The 16302-nt window shown below is 33.0% G+C and overlaps 2 protein-coding genes across 2 annotated transcripts; both read left to right on the plus strand.

The window, feature by feature from the left end:
- The first annotated feature begins 1888 nt into the window (after positions 1-1888).
- Positions 1889-7789, plus strand: LOC130655106 (N-acetylglucosamine-6-phosphate deacetylase-like). The gene is made up of 8 exons (XM_057457807.1): positions 1889-2133; positions 2666-2805; positions 3793-3847; positions 4094-4306; positions 4858-5085; positions 5471-5600; positions 5903-5949; positions 6432-7789. The coding sequence occupies exons 1-8, from the start codon at positions 1929-1931 to the stop codon at positions 6644-6646; spliced, it is 1233 nt and encodes a 410-aa protein (XP_057313790.1). The 5' UTR covers positions 1889-1928; the 3' UTR covers positions 6647-7789.
- A 4341-nt stretch (positions 7790-12130) lies between these two features.
- LOC130655702 (uncharacterized) lies at positions 12131-13021 on the plus strand. The gene is made up of 2 exons (XM_057458483.1): positions 12131-12173; positions 12531-13021. Exons 1-2 carry the CDS (start codon positions 12131-12133, stop codon positions 13019-13021), a joined length of 534 nt encoding a protein of 177 aa, XP_057314466.1.
- The last annotated feature ends 3281 nt before the right edge of the window (positions 13022-16302 follow it).

Genomic DNA, 16302 nt, shown 5'->3' on the forward strand with positions numbered 1-16302 from the left:
ACATAGCTAGCTACAAAGTTACAGAATTTTCAGCTATTCTCTTATCTTCCTTGTAAATCCACTCATTTTTTTCTATAGTATTTTGTTATATCAAGTATATTTATATACCTATTTATGTATGAGTTTGCGTGAGTTTCATGTAATATAGCTAGTTAGCTAGCTACACAAGTCTTAGTGTGATTCTTGCTTCGATTTTAAGCCCTAACAGAGCATATAGCCAGCCAATAATTTAGCTAGAAGCTATCTCAGGGCTATCATTTAGGGTGTTTTGCAATAATATTTTGCATATATTCCTACATAGAAATTAGGAAAATATAAAAAAGCAACCTAATCTGGCCTTTTCCTGGCTTTCGGCCGAGGAAAGAGATAATGAATTACTTGTTACAGGGCAAAGTAGACAAAATGTTATTGTTATTTGGCGTGATCTCTTATTTGCTATCCCTTGTTGCAAAAAATATTAATAAAACTTTTAAAGACATTATTTAAAAGAACAAACAAACCGGAACAATAAAGTAAAATGGCGGACTGACGTCTCTGTTCAATTTAACAAAAAGGGATTAGTCTACAGAAGCAAATGACTTTAAAGTCATTTGCCTCGCCTAAGATATATAAAAAATTTATGTTTCAACTTTATGTCCTTGTCCCTTCTTGCTGTAAAAGGTTTTGTAAGTTCTTAGAAACAACTCTGTTTCTATGATTTATAAAGAAGTTGTAAAATCAGGAGCTTGATCGCACAGACAACATCCCTGAAAAAACGTTTCCCAAAGTAGTGAGCGTGTTTTTGTTAAGCCAAGCAAAACAGAGACATGATAGAAAAAAGGAAGTTTTGGGGCGGGTAAGCTTTTTAAGGACGACTTTACTGGGTGGAAATGTTATTGTAGCAAACTGTTTATATCCGCAACTTGTTTAATAAACCCAACTCACTGGCTACCTAATGCTTTTAGCTAGCAAGCTAGCTTACGTTCTCGCGGCTGGATGTTGCATATAGTACTGTTTTGATGCCAGTCCAACTTTAGACACTTTCTCTTTTAAAAAACGTGTGATTAAATGGGACAGGCTTATTTTTTAACAAAGAATATTCACATTTTTAAAAAACAGTGTCATAAAGATAGGACACAGAGAATATATTGTTTAGAATATAAAAACATTGAAGACAGGTTAGGCTCAACGGTGAAAAAATGCAGTGTCTATAGAAGAGGAATAAAAAGGAAAAAAATAGGCATGATCTTAGAATACCCCTTCTCATTTTAATTTTACAATTAAATTAACCTGCATGACCAATGCATAGGTCAATAAAAAGTATGACAGACAGTGTATATAACATAGTGCCTAGGACTAAATTATTAATTGCTGTTGAAAATGTGTAGATTACATTTTTTTTGCAAACACAGAAAGCTCATAGCTATATATATACATGAAGTATGGCCTTCCAGAAATATTTTTTTAATTTCCATAGATTCTGTTTGAAATATTGTAGTGGGATGTGATTTTCATTGGAGCTGCCAAATTTTATCTAGTTTCTATTTATGAAGTAAACATATACACCATACTGCCCTGACATGCTAAACTTATGTTGCTGAAATATTTATATTCATACAAAAGCAACCTAATAAGGACATCATGCAGCCTAATGTTGATACCAGCATGGTTTTAGCCAGAGGAAAGTGCCCAGTTATGCTATAATAAGCTAATAATACTGTGCACATAATATGTTTCAGTTCCATCTTACCAAATAGAATTTGGCTGCACATATATTGGAAAAATATGATGGTCAATCTTTTAGACTATTTTAAAAATGGTTGTTAGACTTTGAAGGCTTTTTTGCCTAAGCATGATTGTCTTCTCATTTTAAAATATATTATTTGGCACACATGTACACATGTTTCACACATAACCTTTTTCTTTAGTCTAATTTAGTGTAAATCGCCATGCCAATAAGTCCAGGTCTGGTTCAATTTTGCAACTGTAGAATTCTATATCATGGAGAAATATTACGTGAAGACTTTTGGGTTAGAAATGGAAAAATTATGAATCCAGAAAAGTTGTTTTATGATGAAAAGGTGACAGCTGAAAAGCAAATAGATTGTGATAACATGTTGATTGTTCCTGGATATATTGATGTTCAAATAAACGGTGAGTGTATTATTGAGTTTTTGTTGTTGCCTTAAAATGTTAGTTTCGTGGTATGCACTTTTTTATAGTTACTTCAAATAAAAGGCTATAGTTTGCTTTTATTTGATTGAGTGAATAATGGAAAGTCTTTTGAGAGAATAAGTTGAGGTCATGTGTGTAGATGAGATATTTTACTAAAGAAAAAAAATGAGTTTAAATGGTATTTTTCTGCGTGCTCTATATTTAGCTATAGCTATATATATACTTCTTTTATGTTACTGTATATGCATATTTATTTTGCAAAAATTCTGACTTTTGAGTGGTTAAAATCAAATTAGTCATTGCGAATGGTAAAGAAGTTAATTGAAATTTCAGACAAAAGTTTACATAAATGTATCTCCAATTATATCATAATTATTTTTTCTAAAGTTTGTGTGGTGCTTTTGTTATTCCCATTAAATCATTTATTCTTTTGTTAAATCAATTGTAATGTATATAATTATATACATTGCTATGATTTTGACATGCTTTTTATTCAAGCCCTTTATTTTAGGTGGTTTTGGATACGATTTTTCTTCCAACATTGAAGTATTTAGTGAAGGATTAGATGTTGTCTCAAAAGGGCTCCTTCAACATGGTGTCACTTCATTCTGTCCAACTCTTGTGACGTCTCCTGTTAATGTATACAGACAGGTAATCTGTTTTTAAAATGTAAAAAAAGAGAAATGATTTCCATAAAGTAGGAACCAGTGGTGGCCGACAGTATTTCAAAATAACCGCAATAGAACCAGCAGTATTTCAAAGTAACCATAAGAGAGCTGGCAGTACCTTCGAGTATGCACCAAATAACAATGCAATAAACACAAATATCCCTATGAATGTACAAAATTTACTAATGTACAAACAGCTGATAACCTGTTTACTGAATTAGTTTTGACATGTCCAAAATATTAGTTATGTACATATATTGCTAAAAAATCAGCTGAAAAATCGTATTTTTTGTTCCATATGAAATATTTTACTAAATAATTTTAGTCGAAACTTTTAGGGTAACAAAATGAAATGATTAATTTAGGCTTTAAAGAGTTTCTTTCTATATACTGAAAAAATAAAATATTTAATATGCCTTTTTTAATTGATCTCCTAACGTTATATGTTTTGTAATATATTGTAATATATATTGTATTCTTATCTTTGTTTATTTTGAACTGAAAATTATACTTCCTGTATGATTTTTCCTTAAAAATATTACATTTTGTTTCAAGGGATAAAGTCAATGTCATCTTAAAAAAGCTGTTTTCGAAATAAATAAATTAATAAATAACTAGTTTGCAAGCAGATTTTGTTGAAAATGAGTAAAATATTTCGAAATAATAACTTCTGTTATTGATAATCATCCTTTTTCCAACGAATTAATTTATGTTAATTGTCACATTGCTTTGTCCCTTATGAAAAAAAATTCTCAAAAATTTAAAAAACTATTGTACCAAATATTCTGCATTAAAATATTCAGATTTATGTAATATTTGTAAATTCACTTTAGACAATTAAAGTTGTTTCAAAACAAAATGAAAAGGGGAAGTAACTGTCTGGAATGTTACAAATTCAATCTTCAGTTAGGCAAAATTCCTTCTGGTTGTTTGTCATGATGCAAAAGAAACTGTTTTACTTTTCTTGCAGGTGTTACCGAAACTGAAAAGAAGACCTGGTGGCAAGCATGGTGCTGAAATAATTGGTAGATATATTAAATAAATATTGCTCAAATCTATAGTAACTAGTATAATCAAGATCATTTGCTTCTTTTTTGCTACCTGTGTGGACATATTCTTCACTATAAATGAAAATGGCTTCTTTATTATGTTGATTAAAGTCTTTTTGTTTAAAACTCATTCGTAGTAAATTTCCTGGCTTTCTCCATAAATAAAACAGTTTCAATTTTTCCTGGTGCTTACTATAACCACTTTTTTATAACTTTGCCTAGGTGCTCATTGTGAGGGTCCATTCATTAATTGCAAAAAAAAGGGTGCCCATGATGAATCGTACATCAAAACAGACGTCAGTGACGGATTGGACTCGTTTATTAATACCTATGGATCGTTGGAGAATGTCTCTATTATTACCGTTGCACCTGAAATACCTGGCATAAACGATTGCATCAAACAATTGGTGGAGAAAAACATCGTTGTGTCTATTGGTAAGGTGTTGATTCACTAACATAGCTAATTTAATATTTGTAAAATTTGCACATCATGAATAGTCATTCAAATATTGACTTAAGTGTTTATTAATAGGATCTTGTTAGATTTTTAATGTGAAACAAGTGTGTTACTTGGTATGGAATCCTGTCAATTTCCTGTCAATGTTTATATGTAGTTTTTGTAGGTCATGGTCAGAGTACTCAACAAGAAAATTATTAATACCAGAAGTACTGCGAATTCGGAAATTATTGTGTTATAGAAAAAAATACAAAATCACAATAAATCATTATTTAAGTACTCTGCTGTTCATATAAAAGGATTGCAATAAGCTGTATTCCCTACTTTTATTTGAACCGATGTTACAGGAAATTTTTTGAATAACAAATTTAACAAATGTGGCGTAAAGTATATCTACACTAAGCGGTCCACAGGCTCACCTGTCAACATAATGTACTACCCTGCTGGAGCCCGAATAGGGTTTTGCGCAACCATTTTCAGGAGACCAAATACTGGTACAAATACAAGAGAGTCTGGCTTCCCTTTTTAGGACACAGTATGGGTAACCTAACAGATGGAGAGAAATCAGTTTGCAACGGTGCGTCTTTTATAACACATTTATTCAATGCCATGTTACCATTCCATCATCGTGATCCTGGAATTGTTGGCGTACTCACAAGTTTGATCACACCGAAGCAAGCCTTTTACGGGTTGATATCCGATGGTATACACACGCATCCTACTGCTCTTCGTATTGCGCAGAGGAGTCATCCAAAAGGTTTGAAAGTGAATTTCTAAAAATAATTGAATTAAAGCATCAGTTTGCTAACGTTTAATCTTGGGATAAATAAAAGAGTTTGCCGATAAATTTATGCATGACGCTGCTTAAATATGAAATTTTTTTGTGTTTGACCACTAACACTTCACCGTTTATTTCGATAGATTTACCAGGGTCGTTTCTCCTTCCCTTTTTTCCCCCTTTGAAGTTTGACTGAAGAAAACACGAAATGTACTTCAATTCCAAAACGCATCTGTAAAACGGTTAAATAGTGTAGGTAAAATTTCCCAAAAACCTCTTCTTTTTATGCATTTAAGCATTCTAACAGTGCTCTCTTACTTATCGATAGAGAATGTGATCGATTTAACATGTCGCTTTGTGTTAGGTATTGTCCTCATCACTGATGCAATTGCTGCCCTGGGATTGCCACCAGGGGAGCACAAATTGGGCACTATGGATTTGGTGATAGATGACAAGGTTGCAAGAATAAAGGGTACTGATACACTGGCGGGAAGGTATAGTGCTTTTTATTTGTTTGTTTTTTTTATTAGAAGAAATTCTTTGAGATAAGCGATAAGGGAAGGAAGAAAAACGGAAAACAGTTGAAAAATAAGGAGTGAGAAGATTTCGAATTTTTAGAATGGCAAAAATTCTTTTCTCATAGAATAACAAATTGTAAAAAGGTAGTAATTACTATCCCAAACAGCGTACCTTTCTTTGGTTATCACAGCTTGTTGTGGCACTTTTTTCCAAGACATCGTGTGCTCAGTTATCATGTTTTGCATTGTGCTGTGAATGATTTTGTTTTCCTTTTTAGTATTTCCAGTATGGATAAATGTGTACGGCATTTCAAGAAAGGAGCAGGTGCGTGTAAGGGCTGGTTTTCATTCAGTAGAAAATGTCACAACAGGGAAATTAAAAGGTTTCTGGGCGGTTAGCAGAAGAGTTTAATGAGGAATTTTAAAAACATTGAAAATTTCCATCTTCTAATCAGAATCTTCCATGCATTGCCATTGGTGACATTTTTAATCTCGCGGAGAGAGATATCGATATCGTGACTTTTTTAGATTTTGAGAGATTCCTTCATAAGAAACTCGGTATTATAAACCGCTATTATGCAAATCTTGCAGCTCAATTTCACACTCCAGCATAAATCCTCACCTTGTACTGTATTACCTGTCTGTTTCATATATTATCAAGCTTGATACGATGCTAAAATAATTTACATCAATGGTCATATATCTTACACCTTTTTGGCAGCCCTATCCTTCCATAGGCTATGATGTTGCTCAGTGCAATATCTTTAACCTATAAGCAAAGTAACTGAAATTATTTTTGAATAACAGGTTGTGGTGTGGTGGAAGCGATAGAGGCTGCGACTCTGCATCCTGCACAAATGCTTGTAATCACCGACAGAAAAGGAACACTCGATCATGATACAGATGCTGATTTTATATTCTTAGATGATAATTTAGCCGTCCACGCAACTTTTATAGCAGGAGAGCCCGTCTGGATCAATGAAAACTCTCCAATGGCTAAATTGAACAACTTTTATAAGTAGTCTTGATTTATGGTCATAGTTTAAAATTGCTGTGTGAGTGAGCTTGCATGTATGTTGTGAAATTTTATTTTTGATGAGTGTATATCTTTTAGAATATTTTTAGACTTATTGAAATTATTGTTTAGTTAGGAGTTAGATCGTTATCGTTCGCTTTTAATTTTTATTCTTTTTATCTTTATACATACTGTTTAAAATACGAAGGTTTGATTGTTAGACTTAATTTTACTGAAATTTTTATAATGATTTTACCGTTTTATTAATGCAGGTATGCCCCTTTGAATGCATTCATCAAGTGTATACGTTTTTCTACAAACTGAATTATTTTTTACTGAATTTACCGACATAAGGACACTCCTTTTTCCCGCCATAGTGGCTTCTTTTAGCGAAAATAACTTTGAATGTTTTTTTCGGATTGAATAGATAGATTGTGCTCAAATTAAGTGTGGCGTGAAATCACGGAGAGTCTGTGAAACTGTGTGGTTTTGTTTTACTGTTGTAAATTTGAATGTATACCTTATATTTGGCAGTCATAGATGGCTAAATTAAAGTAAACTTTAGGAGTTTCCATATATTACATAAATTGGTGAAACAAATGATATAAAAACTTTTTGATAACACTTCTGGTTTCAAATTTTAGCACGACTTGGATAAGCTTTGAATGTTGAAAAAAGTCTTTTAGCAAAGTTTAATGCTTTTGAAAATACGTTTATGAACACTGCCAGGTAAAAGATACGCTTCAATTCCCTTTTATAATTCCATTCCTTCGTGTTCCCTTCCCATTATTTTTTTATAATGTATGTACCTCCTTGGTATGTTGTTTACCGCGACGCGATACAACACTACCAAAATATTTTATGTGTGAATATTTTTTTTGTGTATAATATTTATGATGGATTTTCTCACATGTCAAGTTTTTATTTGTGTAATAGCTACCCTCATTGGAAACCAGGCTTTGGATAAATGTAATTATTTTTCGTCAACCAGGTTTTTTAACGGTTGCGAATGTGTCGAGTTTAAAAACACGAGAATAATATGCTGGTTTGTATGGATTATGCTGTGGACGAATTTTAAAAATGTGAAGGAAGGAGGTTTAAAAAATCTTTAAACCACCTTGAGTAAAGAGAATAAAAGTGTTACAGCGTATCTGTGTCTGTGTACATCCAGTCTATATTCTGTCACTCTCCCTTTGCCGTAAATAATGAACTTTTGTATACCGTAATGCATCGATTGAACGCCCTCATCTTTTAGGAGCCCACCTTGATTAAACGCCCCCTTTTAATGATTTTTTCCAATAAACGCTCCCTCTAATAGCTTCCCTCTCATAAACATTTGAAACACTGGGTATGTTGAGTTTCACCGATAAGAATCTTCATAAATACCCAGATGAAATATGAGAAGACAATATGGTTAGTTCCTAATATAATTGACAAGGACGATATTGATGATGATGTAGATATTATGTGAAAAATATATGTATTCTATCGACAAAAGAAAATAAAAAAAATTATTAAACGACCCCTGTTTTAAACACCTTCCTCAAAAATTTAATAAACGTCTTGGGCTTTTATTCGAAGCATTATACGGTATCTTCTGTTTGTAAATGGAGTTGCAGATTAAAAAATACAGAAAATGTTAGGACAATTATTTCTGAAATATTTCTGTTGTTTTAAGGTAGAAAGGGTTTTTTCTGGCTATTTTATTTTATTGAACCAGATGTAAAATGATTTTGCTTTGTTTAAGCAGCTGTTTGTCGGCTGTGATCACAAAATCAGTAAGATTACGTTGTGAGTTTGATTCACTGGGTAGTTTTTTCATCATAAGCACGGGCGTGTTCAAGTCCAGCTATTATGCATTTTCTATTCATCGGCATGATAACGGTCGCGGTTTTATCGCATGCGTCATGCGATTCTATCAGTGAAAAACACGTGTTGGTGAAACGTGGAATGATCGAAGACATGATAACAGCAGGTGATGGAACAATGTGTAAATACATTATCAAGTATTGTTTTTATTTGGCGCAAAATGTACTTTCAAAGTTAGTCGCGTATCTTCAAGCAAATATTATGGGTAAACGAGACATAGATGAATTTGAATTTCAGAGAAGAAATAAACGAGATATTAATGATGTTTTCAACTCCATTGTTAACAGTTCACGTGGAATATCGTGTAAGCTTGTTATTCGGTTTTTGAAAGCAAGCGCACATAAGCAGTTTAATAATCTTATAACCTATTTGACATCAAATATTGCAAGTATTCTTGGAAAGTAAATAATTAACTTATTATAAACTATAGCTTTTACTTTTGATTGTACAGTTTTCATATTTACAATCCAGTTGTTTGGAGGAAGGCCTACCGCACCTCACTTTCATGTCTCAATAATGTCATGTCTAAAATAATCCTTTTGAATTCAATTAGGCCCGGTCTTTTTAGCACTGTTATAATCCAGGAGAAGCATGATGGGATCGTGGGTCATATATTCTGAAGCACTTACGCTTAAGGTGTAATCATGGGCATTCTTGTCGAATGTCGTATCCGCTTTGAATATAGTGTGCCAAATATCTCATCAATAACATGCAGTATATAAACATGATGTAAATAATCAATGGCAAGCGTTTACTTTAAATTTTCCCCAAAATGCTAAATTTATAACAGTTCCAATCAATCAAGGTTAGGCACAGTTAGTTTAAAATAGACTAGCTAGAAGACCTGGCACAGAGCGTCAGCTTAAAAGTTAAGTTTCAGTAAATCGTGTCGCACGTTTACGTAGAGTACTAAAAATTCGATTTTTCTTTTTTAAAAGATTGATGAAAGTCATTTGGGCTTCTCTTTCGATGTCTTATATGTGACTTGCGAATAAAAAAGTAACAATCTTGTCCCCAGGACTTAGGTTCCTAACATTGGGACGAGCAATGGCGTTGCTAAATGGAACCTAAAAATTACTGGGTTTAAAATCGCAGAAAAAAAGGCGTGGTATAAATATATTTCAAATGGCTAAGGGTTATTTTTTAAAATCCGAATAACGTGGTAGCGTAAACATAAAAACTTTTGTTTTATTCTAAGGAGTTGTGAAATTCATGGAACGATTGATGTTTTAACTTTTTCTAAAAGTGCTGGCTAAAAGTTGAAAATATTTCAGGGTGGAGTGCCTTTGTACAACGCTTGAATTTCTAAGAAGTTTTAATTGCAAATATTAAATTCTAAAGGTCGAAGCAAACCAGCATTTCACCCGACATACCATGTTGGATTGTATGTTGGATGAAAAAATATGCGTTTCATGTGACGAATTCTCTGATTTGCACATATTCATTCAACATTTCATCTGAAATTCTCACGTCCCTGTGTTTATAAATTCAAACTCATTGATTAATAAATTGAAAATGGCAAAGAAAACATCTGCAGCTTTGTTTTTGTTTTAAATGAACTCAGCCCCGTAGGAAGCAAAATTATTTTGTAAATTAATGAGTTTAGATGGCGTAAAAACAATGCAAATTATGTATTATAAAATCTTTTGTTGGTTGTGAAAATTGCAAAAAACTATTGGGGATAGCAATTTCCCTCTCCCCTTGAGTGTACACAAACCAAGTGGAGAGGGTACAGGGCTCTATACCTCCAGTTTGATCCACTATAGTCGCTTGTTTTTTCTTGCCTGTAAGAGGGATAACTTAAACGTAAAAATGAAGAGAAAAATGAGGAAGTAGAAAAAAAAAAGGTTTTCTACAACAGGACTCGAGAAAATAAACTATCGCTGAGAGGAAGTAGACTTACTATCTAAGTACGCTGAAGCTATTATTAAAAAGCGACTCGAAAGCCATAACATTTACTATCTACGTAGATAAGAAACTAAGCAAGCCTGCATGAAAAAATGCTAAAAAAACATTTTGATGCGATGTTTGCAGCTAAAATGCAATTCAAAAGTGAGATATGGAAATAATGGTCGTCTTTGAGTGAGATACGAAAGTTTATAACAATATTGCCATTGACAACCTACAACTCCTTCGTTTATGAAATAATCTTTAAAATTGTCTCTGACTGTTTTCGCAGCAATAGAATATACATTGTGCGCACTGGGAATTTGAAGCAAATATAATGAATACATGGCAAGGTTATAACGCCATTCTCGTCTAATACTCCACCATCTTTAAGGACAATATCTGCTAAATTACTTGAGTTTGTGATAAATCATATTAATGCAATGAAAAGACGGAGAGGACTATGTTTTTGTAAGCTTCACAGACCCATATTGCATCGGTTATAAAAAGGAACTTTTATTCCATGCATCGTTAACCCGGCCGTTAGATACAACATCAAAATATAAACATTTTTTTACTCTGGGAGAGCAATTGCCGAATAGACTGGAATGGGTGTGGGGTCCTCCGAGTCCCCCGAGAGGTGAAATATTTTCATTACTATTTTCAGGCAGCTCTGCTCTATTTTTAGCAATGTTATTGTAAAACGTCAGTCACGTTGGAAAGTTTATACACATGGTATTTACTAGGGATTTTATAATATAACACCCAATCATTTTTTTTTATCAAAAAATCTGGACTGATCATAACCTGAAAGATGTAGAAGGAGGAGAAATTCATGGTGTAACGGAGTGGAAACAATAGAGGCAGTATCAATCAAAATAAAAAAACACAAAAGACACCGCTGCTAAACCATGACTAGTCATCAAAACTCAATTTCTGTGATATAAAATGCTGTTTAATTTTAATTCCTAGAACCTGAAGAAAGAGTTCCGTCTCAGCCTGACCATCTATACCTCAATGATAAAATAATTTCTAATACATGCTAAAGACGTTGAAAGTTCACGAACTGATATAACAACTGGAAAGTTTGGAGCGCCTTCATTGCATTTTCGTCGCCAAATCTTTTCAAGATACTTTCGAGCTTTATCTCAAGAAGCTGTGTGACAAAAATGTTTTCACTGAGATATCTAACAAGGCGTTGTACCAAATTTTTTGTTATATTGTTTTGCGAAGTGGAAGAATCAGATATCTTTCAACTTCCAATTTTCTTCTGTCTACATTTACCTACCACGCATAAATAGAGCATTAACGGATTTTCAACTTCACTACCATTACCAAGGCCTTGAAATTAAGAAAAAATCGCCTAATTAGTTGTACATAGCTTGTAATGTACATGTGCATTACAAGCTTCTGGTTCCTTTTCAATTGAATTTGAAGGACTGCATCACCCGAAGAATTAAGAACATACGGGAGTGACATCGAAGACGAATCAAATAGATCAAGTAGCCGTCTCTGAAAGTGACTTTGTAGCAGAAGTATTAAAAACACTTCATCGTCAACTCCCTCTCAGGGCATACTGCCTTTTTGATGAATTTGTTAGTTGCAAAAATTGTTGCCGCTCCGTTATAACGGCTCAGGGACCACGAGACCCTGTGAGGACAAGGGTGTCTAAGGCCTTGGTAATGGCAGTGAAGTTGAAAATCCGTTAATCATAGTCAAACCACGTGCCGATATAATGGATGCGGGGTGGGATCGCTTCTCAACAAGCTTAGTCTTTAGTAAGACATTCTTCAAATTCAGAATTAGTCGTTATTGTAATTTTGTGTATTATTTGATTGTTTTTTGTTTTGTTTTAAAAACCTTGTGAAAATCTTGTTCACAGAAACGTCCTTTCCGCCGTAAAGTTAAAAAGCCGTTCGTCAGCATATAAAAAACAAGACTGTTTTTAAGACAACCATATATATTTTAAAGAAATGGCCTTATATTTTTTCAAAAAAGGCAATTTATCTTAAAAATGGCCATCTATATATTTTTTTTTTAAAATGGCCATATAAATTTTAAAAATGGCTATATACGTTTTGAAAATGGCCATATATATTTTGAAAATTGTATTTTTCCTGATGTGCTGAAACTAGCGGAGCTTATACCTATTTACAAAAAAGGAGATCGCAATAACAAACAAAATTATCAACCTGTAAGCTTACTCTATAATCTATCAAAGGTTTCTGAAAGGCTTGTTCTCAAACAGGTAAATAACTTTATGGCTAATAAACTGAGTCCATGTCTATTAGGATTCAGAAAAGGCTACAATACCCAGCATGCAATTGTAAGAATGATTGAGAAATGGAAATGTACACTAGACAATAAGGGTGTTGTTGGGGCAGTTCTAATGGACCTTTCAAAGACCTTTGATACAATTAATCATAGCTTACTTATTGCGAAGCTTCATGTCCATGGTTTTGCTAAAAGTGCTTTGCTTTCCATTTATTCTTATCTTAGCCACTGTTTTCAACGAACCAGAATAAACTCTGTTGTTAGTACTTGGCGTCCTCTTCTTGTTGGAGTTCCTCAAGGATCTATTCTAAGTCCTCCATTTTTTAATATCTCTATCAATGATTTATTTTAGTTCGTCTCACTTTCACAAATTTGTAATTTTGCTGACGATAATATTTTATATGCTTGCGGCAATGCCCTAGACAAAATTAAATCAATTTTACTCACAGATTTATCTATATTACATAATTGGTTTAATGAGAACTTTCTTTTCGTAAATTTAAATAAATATCAATATATTACGATAGTAAGTGTATCGACAAATTTATTTCTTTTGAAGGTCAGACTATTAAGTGGAGTTCGACAGTTGAATTGCTCGGTATTACAAGTGATACAAAACTAAAATTTGCCGCACACATTAGAAACATTTGTTCTAAAGCCAGTAGGAAGCTTAACGTTCTTCGTATATTTCTCCAAGAAGGAGGAAACTTCTTTTTAATACCTTTATTCTTTCTCAGTTCTCCTATTGTCCTTTGGTATGGATGTTTTGTGGATGCGTAGCTAATAATCGTATCAATCGTATACATGAAGTTGTCTACGCATAATTAATAATGATAGCATATCTAGTTTTGAGGGTCTTCTTAGTTTATCAAATAGTAGTTCTATCCATGTTATTAACTTAAGAACTCCTATGAAAGAATTATATAAATTTTTAAACGGAATATCGCCTCGTTATATGTCTGAAATTTTTTGCATTAGGGAAAATAATTATAAATTACGTAATTTTATTCTGGTAAAGCGCTCGACTTACCACACACTATCGTATGGTTTAAATAGTCTTGCCAATCGTACAGGAATTTTATGGTTATCTGTCCCATCTTCCGTCAAAAACTCTCCTCCGCTTTGCAGTTTTCGTCGTTCCATACGATCTTAGAAGGGTCCTGATTTCTCATGCAAAATATGTAACCCAGTGCTAACATTTTGTTGAGCATTATTATGCGATTTTCTTTTATTTTTTTGTTTTCTTTTTTTGTTTTCTTTTTTAGTCGATTTACATTAGTATTTCTTTTTAACTACTATAAAATTGACTTTATATAAGGAAATAAATAAATTACCATGTTTAGTAATAATGTCATTATTGGCGCCTTATATTTTGAACAGTGTATACAGCGTGCTTGATATTCTGTTGTCCCACACAAGGTCCGGTTCGTATACAAAGTCGGGCGAAAATATTTGCTTGGCATGTATGAAAATTACCATGTTATCTATTGAAAAAGTCGGGTATTTTTAGGTGATTTTTGGAGAAATAAACAAATTATTTTCTTCAATAAAAAGAAAAAAAATACTTCTTCTGATAAAATTATTGAAATGTCCTTTTTGGGAAGTTATGCCTTGGTAATTTTAAGCTAAAAAGAAGCCGTTTTGGCCAAATTGTGTTGATAAAAGTGATTTTTCCTAAAATAGTAGTTCAGGCATCTTTCATTGAAAATAAATTATGATTTGAACCTACCGTAAAGCTACCAACAAAGGTAACTATGCGCCGTAAATGACGGATTAATTTAATTTTTTTTTCAGAAAAGCAAATTCTTTAAACATCATTCTCATAATTTTAATAAATAAAAAATAGAAATACAAGCAAAAAAGGAAGAAATACAATAGTAGTAATATATATTTTATGTGTATATGTTGTCCTTCGTGTACCGATCCGAAAAAGCGCCCCTTTTCAGGAGGAAGAAGGGAGGGGGCGCTTATTCGACAGGAGGGGCGCTTATCGAGCATGGGGCGCTTAATTTATTTTACTTTGTATAGTTTTTTCCTCTTGGGATACATTAGAAAATGCTTGTGTGTCTTACTTTTGGTTAGTTAAACTGTCATTTACGAAGTCCGTTATTGTGTGTTTTGTATGTTTTTTAATTCTGACTTAGGGTTAGATAAGGCTATAAGTTTAACGTTGCGTTTCGTATTTTTAGCTACCTTTTTTATAATAAAAAGCTTTGGCGTGCTTCGCTAGCTAGTTAGCTATACCCACAGCTAGTAGGACAAACTCCCTTTTTTCTCGTCTCTCTCCCACATTGTTATTGACATCACAAAGATCAGTAAGTGTACTGTTATAGTCACCGATCTGTGATACAGTCAGGAAAGATTTAATAAATGAGAAATCCATCAGAGTATTATATATTCCTTATGTCCTTATCCTAGTGCTGTTAGGTTAGTTCTTCATTCTTCTTCTCGTCATTATGCGAAATTATGACATATAATCATATATATAATGTTAACAGATCAGTTGTTTATAAACAAACAAAAACTTTTAATAAAAGTTATTATTTAAGTTTAATAAAATCCAATTTCAGCTAAGCTTATTTTATTTGGCACTTAAAATGAACATAATCAGGGCAGACCGGCTTATGTACAAATTTTTATATTATTTCTCACTTATAGAACGGACATAATCGGGGCCGAACGGCCTTCATATCATTTATAACAAGCAAATAGCCCTGGTGGCAAAGTTATTCTCAATTGAAACGAAATTTCCTGGAGAATAAACTTTTATACTCGCAAGTTTAATAACTTTTCACCAAACTTATTTCCTGCAAAACGAATAATTTAGGTCATCCCCAGAATTCAATTCTTGTGAAAAATAAAAATGAATCCACCCATCTGCAAAATCTAGTTCCGTAAAATTTAGTTGTTTCAAAGTGCATTATGTTGAAATGCCCTCACAGGAGAAATTTATACTAAGAATTACATTGAGACTTTTTTACGCTATGCCTAGTTTTCAATGTTATTTTATCAGGCAGGGAAAAATTGCGTCGAGACTTTTTTTCTTTCGGCATGCCTAGATTTCAATAGTGTTCTATCTTGCAGAGACAATGGTTCATTCACAAAAGTTCAAAGAAAATGCCAACCACAGCCTGCCTAGCCAACAAATCAGTGTGTCCTGCTGACATTATGACTATATATATTGAACTTAGATTGACGACATGGTGCATATGTTTACATATAGCCTAGATCCCACACATTCAGGTTCTGAAACTCCCCTTTTGAGTGTTTTAGACATATGGGTTTAGTTAGTTTAGTAGGAAGAAAGTATAAGTGGCTATATAACGAAAAAAAGTTATCATATCTGATTTGAAGTATATTTATATATTTAGCATATAGCCAGCTAAGCTATTTCTAGCTGGGTAAGCCAGAACTAACTACTTTAAGACTTTTAGTTTGTTTATGCATATAAAATAAAGTCTTGTCTGTTGTTTTGACATTCTAAACATTGTAGCTACCCAGTCAAAAGGATGATTTACCTGACTGGGGTACAGTCACCCACTGGGAATAGATCATGTACTGTCTTAGATAGATGTGCATATTTTACATGGCTAGCCTCACAAATATCGGGGGATATACCCTGTCTATTATTTC

This window comes from Hydractinia symbiolongicarpus, chromosome 8 (genome assembly GCF_029227915.1).
Source record: "Hydractinia symbiolongicarpus strain clone_291-10 chromosome 8, HSymV2.1, whole genome shotgun sequence".
Taxonomy (NCBI): domain Eukaryota; kingdom Metazoa; phylum Cnidaria; class Hydrozoa; order Anthoathecata; family Hydractiniidae; genus Hydractinia; species Hydractinia symbiolongicarpus.